Source organism: Penicillium diatomitis (assembly GCF_028827545.1).
Source record: "Penicillium diatomitis strain IBT 30728 chromosome Unknown utg000005l_segment0_segment0, whole genome shotgun sequence".
Lineage (NCBI taxonomy): Eukaryota > Fungi > Ascomycota > Eurotiomycetes > Eurotiales > Aspergillaceae > Penicillium > Penicillium diatomitis.
Window position 1 is genome coordinate 2,762,288 of NW_026623177.1, and position 12,989 is coordinate 2,775,276.

At 49.7% G+C, this 12,989-nt stretch overlaps 3 protein-coding genes across 3 annotated transcripts; all 3 read right to left on the minus strand.

The window, feature by feature from the left end:
* Positions 1-536: 536 nt before the first annotated feature.
* N7539_005404 (Zn(II)2Cys6 transcription factor) lies at positions 537-2,938 on the minus strand (the record flags this gene model as incomplete). Its single annotated transcript, XM_056935006.1, has 3 exons — positions 537-912; positions 1,024-2,266; positions 2,350-2,938. 3 exons carry the CDS (start codon positions 2,936-2,938, stop codon positions 537-539), a joined length of 2,208 nt encoding a protein of 735 aa, XP_056790200.1.
* Positions 2,939-6,439: 3,501 nt separating this feature from the next.
* On the minus strand, positions 6,440-8,751 carry hxt8 (uncharacterized protein; the record flags this gene model as incomplete). Its single annotated transcript, XM_056935007.1, has 12 exons — positions 6,440-6,569; positions 6,650-6,755; positions 6,853-6,966; positions 7,067-7,206; positions 7,312-7,441; positions 7,514-7,523; positions 7,604-7,992; positions 8,067-8,152; positions 8,218-8,408; positions 8,481-8,542; positions 8,594-8,621; positions 8,692-8,751. 12 exons carry the CDS (start codon positions 8,749-8,751, stop codon positions 6,440-6,442), a joined length of 1,446 nt encoding a protein of 481 aa, XP_056790201.1.
* A 2,231-nt stretch (positions 8,752-10,982) lies between these two features.
* N7539_005406 (60S ribosomal protein eL42) lies at positions 10,983-12,024 on the minus strand (the record flags this gene model as incomplete). Its single annotated transcript, XM_056935008.1, has 4 exons — positions 10,983-11,022; positions 11,110-11,294; positions 11,409-11,501; positions 12,022-12,024. The coding sequence occupies 4 exons, from the start codon at positions 12,022-12,024 to the stop codon at positions 10,983-10,985; spliced, it is 321 nt and encodes a 106-aa protein (XP_056790202.1).
* Between the last annotated feature and the right edge of the window lie 965 nt (positions 12,025-12,989).

Sequence of the window (12,989 nt, forward strand, 5' to 3'; positions counted from 1 at the left end):
AAGAAAGACATGATTAGGAAGAGGGAAAGCGATCCGAGGAGTGGATCACTGGATACAGATGGCAGCCCGAGGAGACTACCCAAGACCCAAGGGTCTTCCCTCATTCTGATTCAAGCCCCATCACCTGATCCGGCTGATCTTGGGGACCAAGAAAAGTCAAGTGTTTGGAGGTCAGGTCATCGCTGGACTTGTTGTCTTGCTAGTCGCACTTCTGTTCGGATTCATTGGCGTCTAGGTGTAGGCCCCGTGTGGAGCGGAAGAAGCAGGACGACTGCAAATCTTCCTCGCTTTCAACATGCGGCTTGACAGCGGGGTTCAGCAGATTAAAATGTCAATTCTCTATAGGTCCTGCCGTATTTCGAAATAGAATAAACGTCGCCTCCCGTGGCCTCCCAAACACCTTCCAAATGAATCCGAATCACCAGCCGAACAAGCACCTCCCTTTGAACATTCATCGTAGCTTCATGCAAAAGTAGGAGATATGCACATCATGAAATCGCTGTACGCACTGTCTCCCAGAATACTGGAGTCCCTCTTTATAAAGTATCCGGCTCAAACTTATATTGCCCGATCGACGCGCCAAGCGTATCCCACGGGACAGATGTCGGAGCCAGCCAATGCTGTGGATGTAAATGCATTCCAAAACTGGAGGACACGGTAGGCTCGCTGCAGGAAGAAGCCACGGTTGGGACGGGCGAGTTCGCTTGTGAGTGAGATCGCGAGTGAGCATGTGTGAACATGAAGCTGTCCGTCAAAGTCATTGGTGTCACTGAGGGAGAGATTGATTCGAAACTTTGCTGCTGCTGCTGATTGCCGATCGTTTGAGAGGCGAGATGTGCTTGTGCTTGTATTTGTGCTCGAAGGGTCGTCTCTTGTCGTTTGGTTTGCTGATATTGTGCGGACGTCACTTCGCTGTTTGATGAATTAGTTACAAAGACAAGCCAAGGTTTATTTTTGACAAAGACAACTGCTCAGAGCATTGCAAGTCTGAAAGCAACCAGGACATGGGGGCAAGAGACTCACATTATCTGCCGCACAATAGGCATGGCTTTACTGCAGAAAGTGCTTCGTACCGAGAGCGAGGCAAACATCTCCAATGCTTTGCGAAGGATCTCCTTAGTCTCATCAAATTCGGCTTGATCCACAGGGTTCAACAGACCAACGGCCAGCACAACAGACGCATGGAATGCGTGAAAACTGCCGAGACCACTGGTGTACCATCGATATGGGGCAAATTTCGAATCCTGCAAAAGTGACTGGAAAATGGACAATGCGGCCTTTGCAGATGTCATGCATTTCTCACGAGCCTCGCATGTCTCCGGAGTGATTTCACCTTGCAAGAACTGGCAAAGGGTGGGTCGAAGTAATAGGAGAAGTAACTGGTGCATGTGAGCGTCGAGGATTTTGGCATTCGCTTGGTGTTGGATGGAAAGACAGTCGCGAGAGGATTCGGTGCTGTACCTCGCTTCACAGAGTTCACGGACAGCGAGAACTTCGGCTTCGAGATGAGAGATAGAAAAACGGGACTGGGGGTATGTGAAAATGAAATCGCAAACACGATTGGAAATTTTATGAAGGCGGCTTGAGATCAGCAAAAAGGTCATTTGTGTAGGACGAGTGATGCGAGGAGAGCAAGCGTCAGAGGTTGCGGGCATCTTCGGCATAGTGAGGAGATCAACATCGTCGACATCTGCGGGCATCTTGACATCATGTGACAAGAGCGTCTGATCAAGGCTTCCAAAGGAAGTATTTTGAATGGTATAGAGTGTCTTCAAGCCAGCCCATACTCGACGTCGTTCTTCACGCTCAATGAGGCCCAGGCTGAACCTTTCAGGGTCGATATGACAGCCCATTGAGATGGCAACATGTTGCGTGAAGCCAAGAAGAGTCCAGAAAGAAAGGCCTCGATGCAACCGGGCATAGCTGATGAGAACAAGGGCTTGAAGAGAACTAATTGACGCGCGTGTCATGACTCCGTCCGCAGCGAGACACCGTAGTGCTGCAGACCTGTAACGTGCAGAGATGACTTTGATATTGCGACTGACAGTGCGCTCTCTACCAAGATCAGCCAGCATCGGATCATCGTCGTTGAGGGCGCTGATTGCAATAGCGAGGATAGCAAAAAGAAGAGCTAACCAAGCCGTCGACACGCTGCTGGGATCATGGCAGAATTGTTGATATTCCGCGTCAAATGTAAGATCATGTAAAATGTGGAAAACCTGATTGAGTGTCAGTCCGGTGAGCGTATAATGTTCGCGAGCGGTGCCTACTAAAGCACAGGGAGGGAGAGGAACGTGCTGACCGGAGAAAATACTTGAAAGTAGACATCTTTGAGAGCATCACAATGACGGCCCGGGGGTAGCAATGCCAGAATTTCAGCTCGAGAAATGCTTCCATCCTTCGCGAATGGAAGCTGCAGATCGTCCTCGTCCGCAAAGTCGGCATCAGATCCTCGTAGGCAGTCTGCAGCGGGACTCTTCGCCACGACAGATTCCCATTGTGAAGCGAGTGGTACATATCGAACATGACCTGATTGCGATGTGTGAAGGGTGCCAATGTTTCCAGAAAGAGACCGGCCCCATGTCTCTAGCGAGATCCCCAATTCTGACTCAGTGAAGCTGCCCGTCGCACTCGGGGCCCCAATTGGCGATTCCCCTTCCGTGGGAGTTGCGGACTGAGAATGGACTTGTTTTTGAAGCAAACTTTCCAAGTTTCGAATACGAGCCAGCAGCTCCTTCTGTACCGTCGCATCTGCCGGGGCGGACTGCTCGGCGGAAAGACGAGGCTGGCCCAGATAGATACAGTCTTCTGCACCCAAACCGCGGCGTGTACAGGTCTGACAGGGTCGCCCGTCTCTGGAGCATCGAATTTTTCGATTACGACAGGCCTGACAGCTGATTGGAAGCCGCTTCCCTGTGGCTCGTGATGAGGAAGTCATCGAAGACAGTTGCCGACTGCTCAGAGCGGATTCGTCTTGAGTGAGTGATTGCCGTCTCGTTGAGGGTGCTTTTGATGATGGAAGCGGCCGATGCTCCGACTCAGAACCAACCCCAACGGCAGTGATAAAACTCTGGATTTACCACCCTAGCACTGAAGGATCGATCGCGATGGACAAAAGTGGATCGGTTCCTGTCCGATTTACCTTGTCCAGTCTCAAAGTGCCCGCTTCACGTGTTCTCTGGGTCCGGGGTTGAATCTGAACATATAGCAAAGTTGGATCTAACGGGGACTGCCCACTTTTTTTGCTTTGTATGGGGGGGGCAAGTCGAGTATGAGCTGGAGAAAATTTTGAGATTGGAAGTTTTGCATAGACGACAACCGAGAGGTCGAGGGCCATGCGTCATGGTGGAACAGCCAGGTACAGTGTGCCTTCAAGAGTACGGACGAATGATAATTAATATTGAGGCAATGTCATGACATGATTGCCTCACTCATTGGAGAGGATCTCAGCCACCTCACCCGAGTGGTGGACATGATTGCCCTAGGAACGCTGTAAAGCCAAGAAGAGGCAAAAAGCGAACTGACTTGATAGCCAGACAGCCGGACAAAAAAATTCTCACCTGCCTGAACAAGTCGCCTTCGAGCACCTACCTAGTGTGATTCGATAGGTCGGCGAAGTGTGGAAGTTTCTCGGAGCTGGGAATGATGCTGCGGCCCATCGACTAGTCGACTGAATAGGGACTGACTCAGTGGGGATATGGCGACCCCGAAAAATGGAAGTTCACAAGAAGAATTCAAACTGTAGCCTGACAAGGACGCTCATTCTGTGGGAAAATATGCGCATACCACACCAAAATCAACAGATGAAGAGGTACTACAGATGTAGTTCCTCCCGGATGCCGTGGGCCAGGGTACGGTACCCACTGCGTACCACTGTAGCAACTCAAAAACCTACAGGTACCTGATCAACCCCCGGGCTGAGCTTGAAGTTTGGTAGCATTCAGTCTTGGACCTGGTACACCCATGTAGCACGGAGCGCCCGACGCCAAGTGGGTCTGGGAAAATCTTCTAGAAGGTCGTTCATGAAGCAGGAAGGATGACCCGCCCTTTCCATCTCGAATCAAGATACATCATGTTGAAATCTCTTCCGTCCTGCCGAAGCTAACGAAAGGGTCAAAGACCCTCGTGGCTGATCGACCGGACTCTCATAGTCGTCCACCAGTATTGTATTCGTTCTTTTCTTTTTTTTCTTCTTCTTCTTGGATCCCTGTCGCTTGATCCAGAGGCCATGGCATGGCACCATTGCCGGGCAAATGCGGACCATTCAGCAAAGCCCAAGACGTCAAGTCGCCGAACAATGGCCAAAACCCCGGCATTATGCAGCAGGCGGAGTTTACGTATGGTTGACACAAGATTATGACTAACTCTGTTCCCTGGGATTCCGACACTACGGTTCGAATCTGCAAGTGCATGCGATGTACTCGATGCGCCTTAATAATAGAACAAACTCGGCCAATCGTGCTGACGAACCTTGCAGCCTGCTGTGATCGCACGCGAGTCTGAGGGTCTGAGTAACGAACAATGCTCATACTTGGCCCGGGGAGGAAGGTGAGAGCCACATCTGTATGTCGCCGAGTGCCTCGGTGCGGTCTATGCTCTACGATGATACAGTCCATACGCAATGCACGTCCAACTCCAACAGGCGTCACAGCACGGCAATCCTAACCGTCGACATGGGCACTTAGCGCAGACTGAAGGGTTCTCGATGTAGGACCGCCACATCAGTGTGGCGCATTAGTCAATTCAGCTGAACATGAGCAGACATACAGCACCTTGTATGTCGCGGTCATACCGCTCACACAAGGATCACCAGGGTCAGATATGAGCGGCGACGACTCAACGCTCACTAGCACTAGCACTTACAATTCACATCGTTGAGGAAGTTAATGGCACGAAATTTGCCACACTCAAGGCCAAAGCGAGAGAACAAGCCACAATAGCCACAATAACCATCCTGCCGCGGGCGAGCACAACCGGCCGGTACATTCTCTCAGGTGGTCTGAAACAGGCTAGACCAAAAAGAGACGTATTTTCTTGTCGGCGCCACAGACTTGTGATTACTGCCCTGCGACTCTCTTCCTCTCTCTCTGTCTCTCTCTCTGTGCGTTTCGTCTGAAATTTCAATCAAACTCTGTTTGATTTGACCGTCTAGCAGCACGCTCGGCGACTGCCAGTCTTCTCGATGGTGACATCGCGTGCGGAACTAGGCAACCCTTGTGCATGAACATCTTAAATGGTCGCGTCACGACGCTACAAATCAAGCGACGATGCCATCATTTGGCAGATCACAGGAACAAGTTCATTGGCAGCTCAAAGAATGTCACTTGATGCTTAAGTACAACATCTGTAGGCACTTTTACCAGTGCAATGATATGAAGCAAACATCTCCATTATTTCCCAAGCCTGCGACCGTTGCGCATCTTGTTAGCTTCCAACCCAAGTCACCTACAGGTCAAGCTTGTACTTTCGGCATAAGGTTCGGCAACGGAGTTTGATTCTTCGAAGCCGACACAGAAGAGCAGGGTGCCACGATCTTGGCAAGTCGGCCTAGCCTTGCAGCGAGTCGAGCCCGTCCCATCTAGAAAATGTGATGAGCAACAAACTTCCGCGTAAGGCGGAAGAAGCCACGGTTACGAAACGGTTCCACTCCCCTGAACTTAATCAGATGCACAGAGTGCTTGATCAGCGAAGTAGTCTTATGTGCCCGACAATCGTGACAGTCGATAAGTACTGTAGTACTGTAGTACTGTAGTATAACCGAGGTCAATCTCACTAGTCAAGCGGGAATGTACAGTACAGTTGAATAGCACAAAGTGGCCTGCCGAATGGATGGAAGATCTACATTTCCACAAGTCGCCGACTCCATGCCCCAAGTTACCCCTTGCATTGGGCGCACATGTGTTCACCCAACGCCCCGACGGCGTGACCGCGATAGTATCACAAGTCCATCCTCTGCATAAGTGGTTGCTGATCGCCCAAGTGTTCTCAATTTTGAGTCTAGGGAATCAGATCGCGAGTGAGTGTTTAAGATTCAGTGATCAAAGATTGGGTGGTATGGTATGTGTACAATAACGAGGTTGAGTGGACCAAACAGCGACCCACTAACGTGAAAACCTAAACCATGAGGTACTTATCTCGCGGCGCGGAGACGTCAATCAAGTTCGATGCGCGACTGAATTCCAACTCTCTGTAGAGCAAACGAGGGGATGCCTTTCGATCAGTTGTGCTGGTGATTACTTCTTGTTTCACTATAAGATACCTCAATTCTTTACGTTCGAGCCAGACAAATCAAGCGAAACAATACTTGGACTCCCGCCTTCTTCGTAGTGGATGGAATTGAATCCAAGCCCGACTGGCTTCTTTGGTTCAGTGCACCGCCAAACAAGGTGGCACGATGCTATAAAGTGCTATGCACGTTCAGCGACAATCTGCCTCCAGCTTAAGCAGACACTGATTCGACATGATCAGCCTTGCCCGCGACGGACATTCGCTTTGTGTCTTCCTCGGCGATGACGACGCGGTCACCGAAAGAGGCAGCTACTTCTTCGAGAGTCTTCTGCTTGGTTTCGCTATAAAGGTAGACAAAATTCCAGTTAGTATGATTCTGACCAACAACGACAGGATCTGCACTTTGATCTGAGGAACGTACGGGAAGAAAAAGTAGGCAATGACGAGGAAAAAAGTGGAACAAGCCACGAAGACATAGTAGTAGTTCTCGTGAATAGTAGCAAATGCGCTGGGTCCCGCCTCGGTGACTATTGCGTGCGAGCAAAAAGAAAAAGGAATTAGTGAATTCCGTTTTAACAGCAGAGCGTGAGCTGGATTTTGGATGTCCGACATCTAGAGACTTACTTGCAACGTTGACAATAAAGTGCGATGCAGCCGCAAGACCCATGACTTTGCTTCGTAGGGCAATGGGTAAGACCTCAGCGCCGTACAGCCAGGTGGTGCTGTTGAGCATACCATCTGAGTGAACATGTTGCTTTAGTATTTCACGGCCCAATGTAAACTCCATCTGATACGACTCCGAGCTACAACAACAGAGTCGCGGGTCATGTTGACTTACAAAAGCACACAACAAAGAGGTAGATGCCCAAGATCGCGAATCCTTTGCCAATTTTGTTATCCGTATGTTGGAACTCGCGCTGCATGACGGCAGCGTAGATTTCAATAAGTACGATTCCCGCTAAGCCAGCAATTAACATCCTAGAAGTTTGTCAGTTCTGAACTGGACCATGTCTGATTAGGCTCGAAATAGTCTATCCAACTTCGCTCTGCACACTTGCGCACAATGAATGAAAGTGCACTTACTTTCGACGGCCCCACTGATCTGTCATGAATTTAGTAGTAATGGCGTTGGAACAAAAGGCTACCGTGCCATAAACACCCGCGAGAGCGAGAATTTTATGGGATCCGATTCCAAGGGATTTGTAGAGGGTCGCTGCCAGAAATTATGTGAGAAACTTGTTTGGACCACAAAAGCGGGAAGAGCCAATCGACCCGATATACTTACTTTGATAATACTACAAAGGTGAGAAAAGTCAGCGTCACGGACAAATCATGGAAGGGACGAACATTGATCGAGGGTGTAAAGCGAACGTACCTGAATCACATTGACGCCGGTGAGACTTGTCATGGTCTGTACTGCGATCGACCTGTGAACGTATATCAGAGACTTGATACTGACAGATGTCTTGTGAGTGAACTTGAATCGTGAGACATACACCAGGACACGGTGACGGAAAAGCTTGAAAATCTCCCGATAGCTAGTGATCTCCCGTTCCATTTCGAACTCAATCTGCGCCTGCATGGCCACAAACTCCTCCTCCACCTCATGCAAATTGGCACCGCGGCGAATGCGAGAGAACTCGTGTCGAGCCTCCTCGACCTTTCCATTACGAATCAGTTGACGGGGCGAATTCGGCATGAAAGTTGCAAGACCAATGAACATTAATACCCCCAAGGAATCTGAATTCCAAGAGGAAGACGCCACTGGACAGGGCCGTAGGAAGCATAGCTGCATGCGAAACCCACCCAATTCGACATCATCGTGCCGAACGAGATACCACAGCCGGAGATTCCTCCGATCAAGCCACGGTACTGGGGCTCTGAAATCTCGCTGAGGTAGATGGGAACAGTGGAAACCATACCACTGGTAGGGGTCAACAGTCAGCGGAGGCAAGTAATACAGGAGAGTAAATGTGGTTGTTGGCTTACCCGACTGCGTAGCCAGCAAGTACGCGACCGGCGAGAAACATGCCAATGTTGATGGAGGCTGTTTGAATGACGGTGCCGATGGTCACAATAATACACATCAGCTGCATGAATCGAATGCGGCCGAGCTTGTCGCCAATGAAGGTCTGCGTCAGGGCACCTCCTGCTTCTCCTGCGATATAGACAGCCACAACCTAGATAGCACACGGTCAATGATATACCATACATCAACCAGGGCCGGTCCGTGTCAACAGATAAGAACATACAGCTCCAGTCAAGCCAGGAGATGGCTTATGCATATAGTCAATCCAGCTTTGATGGGCAATAGCTACGGACATGTCAATAACCCCCATGAACACCAATCGGCCAAGACACTTACTTGTCGTCGCGATACCCGTGTCAAACCCCTGCATTCAACCTAGTCAGCTGAATCCTGTGCTGTACACCAACTTGAACACAGACGATGAAGTGTCATACAAATAGAAATGTGCCAATGGCAGCGAAAAAGGCAATGCCTAGTGAGTATAGCATAGTCATCTTGTCGAAGTGATGACACCACACAAGCGGGCCTATCTCGAGACGTTGCAATGAATTGAAGGAGCAGCGAGACACACTAGATCTCGGAAATTCTGTAGATGTGTGCGAGTCATCCGGCACCAAGCGCTCTCCGTTGATCAAATACTTCATCGGTGCAAACGCTCTCAGCGGCCATTTTTCCGAGGTACAAGTGAGAGCCCCTCGTCAGCAGCTGCTGGTCGCTGGCAAGCATAGGTCGATCTCGGAGAACCCCCGAGTTTCATCCAAGAAATCTGGGGATGCGGGGGATCAACGGGTCATCCTGCGCCGACAAATACGAGTCACAAAAGGGTCCGAGGGTGATCTTCGAGCAAGTGAAGTGTAGCGATTGGTTTCCATGAAAAGGAATTCGCCCCAATAAAACAGTCATCTGGCTGAAGATGGGTTCACGGACTGGTCTTTATCCTCCACTTATTTTGACTTTGACTTGGCGTGGGGTGCACAGATGAGATAGTAGTGTCCTGAGTCCTCAAGTTTGAGTGCCTTCGGGCAGGTGTGATCTTGCCAGTGCGGAGCTGGATGATCTCGGCTACATGCCGCGCTTTACGATAGTTGTCTGAAAACATAAAGCCCAATTGTATATGGTACCTCGGAATTTGGAGACTACCGAGCTGGGGGCCGGTACAAGCCAGGCGCCGGCGGGGACAGATGCTGTTCCATGCCATCCATATCAAGCTTGGGATGATGGTTGCAGAGGCGCACGTATCCATCTTGCTGGGAAGCTAGAGCGTCAAAGGTGTAGCTCACTTCCATTGATAATCTAGGTAGAAAGGAGTCAAGTTCCGTGCCGGACACAAGGAGACATGACTCGAGTGTATTCTGTAACCCGCTGCTTGAAGCCTCGCTACATGGTAAAGATGTGGAAGTCGCCAGAATGACATGTTCACCCTCGAGATACGGACCCCCACTCACTCTAGTCCCAACTGGGAATGTACAGCTTGAAGGCCGTGCAAACGATTGTACACGTGATTTGCAATGGATGGTGGCATCGCGGTAGTAAAGCTTCAAGGTGAAAAGTCTCCAGACATCATGATACGTTCGTTGGTACGTACTGAGAGCTGTCTCAATCTGGATATTGTCCGCCCACTGAGCATCCCTTTCCCATACTAAGGTAGTACCTCAGTTCTGAGGTTCCAGGCGGGTGATCTGATAGAAATATATTGAAGCTGGAGGAGCCGTAGCCCGCAACGAGACACGCAGGTGGTTTGGGCTTCCACAAAACCGCGGGCTGAGTAGACGACGATTTTCCACCTCTTGACCCATTCGAGTGAAAGTCGCTTTCAAGATTGCCTGCAGGTAGAAAGTGCCAGATGCCACAGTTTGGTCGAGAACCTGTATCGTACTCAAGAGTCTGAAGATTGTTCGCAATGCAATCTTCTACCTGTTGCACATCCCCTCTATTTTCAAACAATAGATGGAAGCCTCCTGCGCGGAACATGCAAATTCATAAGGTGATAAGGTACATCAAGCTCTTCCAAAACTCAGCCCGCTGCAGGTGGGTACCTCAATGCTGCCCGAGTATTGAACTAGATCATAGGTGAGTGTTCTAAATCGCATTTGCTCCCCAGGATGGATTAGATCCATGTTCACCAGTGAGCGTCACAGTTCTTTTTAAACCCTAATACTCGGGGCTGATTGTCGCAGGCGCGTAGTCTTGTCAGATTCTCACGCAAAAGTGATTCATATCACCAATACAGGAAGCCTCTTGGAAGCTCAGATCCATTAAAACTGCCCTTCTACGTAGTCTTCTAGATGCCTGAACGGAAGTGCGGTCTGTTCGTTGAATGATCACAAAAAAGTTTCGAAGATTTGGCGTCGGCGAAAGGTAGTAGTTTGAATAGTTTGCTGGTTGGTCAAAACGCCGATGGTATATCGCCATTACAGATCTGAGAGGGGTCCTACAAAGTATCGCGTGCGATGCTTCTTGTTTAACCTCAGTGGACATGCTGAGCTGGGTCCGAATCGGCTCTTGAAATTGAGGCGTAGCGGCTTAGTCGATCGATATGCAAACGAAAAAGTCGAAAAGTGGCTCCAGAAGAAAGAAAACTCGTATCACGTAGTCATCGAGTTGTTTTTGAAGGTATGAATTCCTATTTCATTTTTCCATTGCCACCGTCATATGATCCCCGCAATAACATCGAAGAATCTGTGCAATGTAGAAAACCCAGAAGCCGAACAAGGAAATAGCACGCTTAGAAGACAAGAGCAGCACCCTTGGTCTTCTTGTCACCACTGTAAAGAAGGGAACGAACGAGTTAGTTATGCGATTCGAGGCAATACACGGGGAGGGTTTTAGACGGGTGATGCGTAAAAACGTACCCAAGCTCGAAGTGCTTGCAACGCTTCAGAGCGAGCTGCTTCTTGGCCTTGCAGGCAGTGCACTCAAGACGGAGGACAACCTTCTTGGTGGTCTTGGCCTTCTTGTGGAAGACGGGCTTGGTCTGACCACCGTAACCGCTCTGCTTCCGGTCGTAACGGCGCTTACCCTGGGCGTACAGAGAGGCCTATATTTTCCAATATATGAAGATTAGTCACCGGTGACGAATGATCGAGCCGCAGTCGAGTGGAATTTCGCGCGGTCGATTTGAGGCGGAGACAAGAGGGGGCTAATTTCTCACCTTGCCAGCCTTGTACTGGGTGACCTTGTGCTGGGTGTGCTTCTGGCAAGGCTTGCCCTTGCAGTAGGTCCGGCGGGTTTTGGGAATGTTCACCTGCGTGCGAAATTTTCCGTGAGCCAGAGTTCGCGAAAGGTGAGAGATAGCGTGGAAGCAAATTGTGTGCGTCTTGAATGTCTGATCGTCGAAACTCCGCGGTCGCAAGTCCTCCGTTTATATCGTGAGAAATAAAAGAGTTTTCTTCGACTTGAACGCGGACAGGTTGCATTTTTCTGTCGTGTATGTGCTTCAATGTGGTCATGCTGTGTTGCGGATACTGTGCGGTTCAATTTCGAGGTTGGCTTCCCGGTCGCAACGGGACCAATAAACCCAGATTCGTCTTTGCGCTACATCGAAGCCATCGAGTCATTTTGTCGCAAGCATTTCAGGTGCATGTAGATTTGCTGCCAATCGTGTGTTCCGAGTCGTCGTGGCGGTGTTCAAAGCGTTGGGGTTCGAGCATCAAATTTCCATCCTTTCGGCACACATGTAAACAGACACGCAGCACCGGAGCGAGTTTCGATCGATCAAGACTTCGAGACGCAGCAATTTGTCGAACACAAGATGTCGCTCTTACCATTTTGACTGGGTTGCCGGATAGCGAGGTGATGGTCGGTGGATTGTCGTTCGTCGGAGAAGAACCCAAAGGCACAAGTGTGGTTGTGGGATTTTCGTTCGCTTAGTGCCCTATTCGGGTCAAGCGCTAAACCGGGTTTGGCTGGGACTGGGTGCTGTGGGCGCCAAGACCGTGATGAGTCATCCACCCATGACGGTCCGGCCGGACTGAACGCGCGTGGCCTGCTGAGAGGTAACGTTAGTGCGAATAGTCTTTTAAGTTGTTACTAACTTACTACTACCTTTTTGTGTTATTGAAGTCGAGTAATCAAGTCAGTTGATGTGGCTCTGGGTCGTTTCTTTTGCCCTTGTGATGGACGCCTGGTTGTATGACATTTGCTTTCAAAACACCTTGTGTGCCCCGCGATCAACGAATTAGCTGACCTTGTCCCCTACATGTCAGCCGATCAAGGTCTCTGGATTTTGTCAACCTATATTCTGAGAATAAAATTAACAAAACAGATATCGGACTGAAATCAAGCTGTTGTCTTGTATAGGAGACGTATTTTCTGCGGGCGTACTCTAGACTCTACACTCTACACTTCTGCAGTAGCAGCCAATGTCTACGAAGCTAAACCCTTTTGAGATGCCGTCATCCAGCTCTAACCAATCCGGGCATGGTCTCCCCTCCCGCGCCGAATGATCATCCGCGATCGCAAGGTTGTGTACTCAGTATTGTACTTCCTTAGAGCTCTTCCCTTTCCAAACTGCATTCAACTTCATTTGCAGCGCTTCTGGTCACCTACCCAGTCTTTACAAATAAGATCCAGTCATCCGTTCTTATATTTCAGTCGTCCTGCCACTTCATAATCACACCCAGCCTACCCACGCTTCGTCATAATGTTGATCAAGTGAGTCTGGACAACCTTCTTAACGAAATGCTGCTTATTGCATCATCGTTGTCCGGATGAGAGAGCAACCACGCTAACA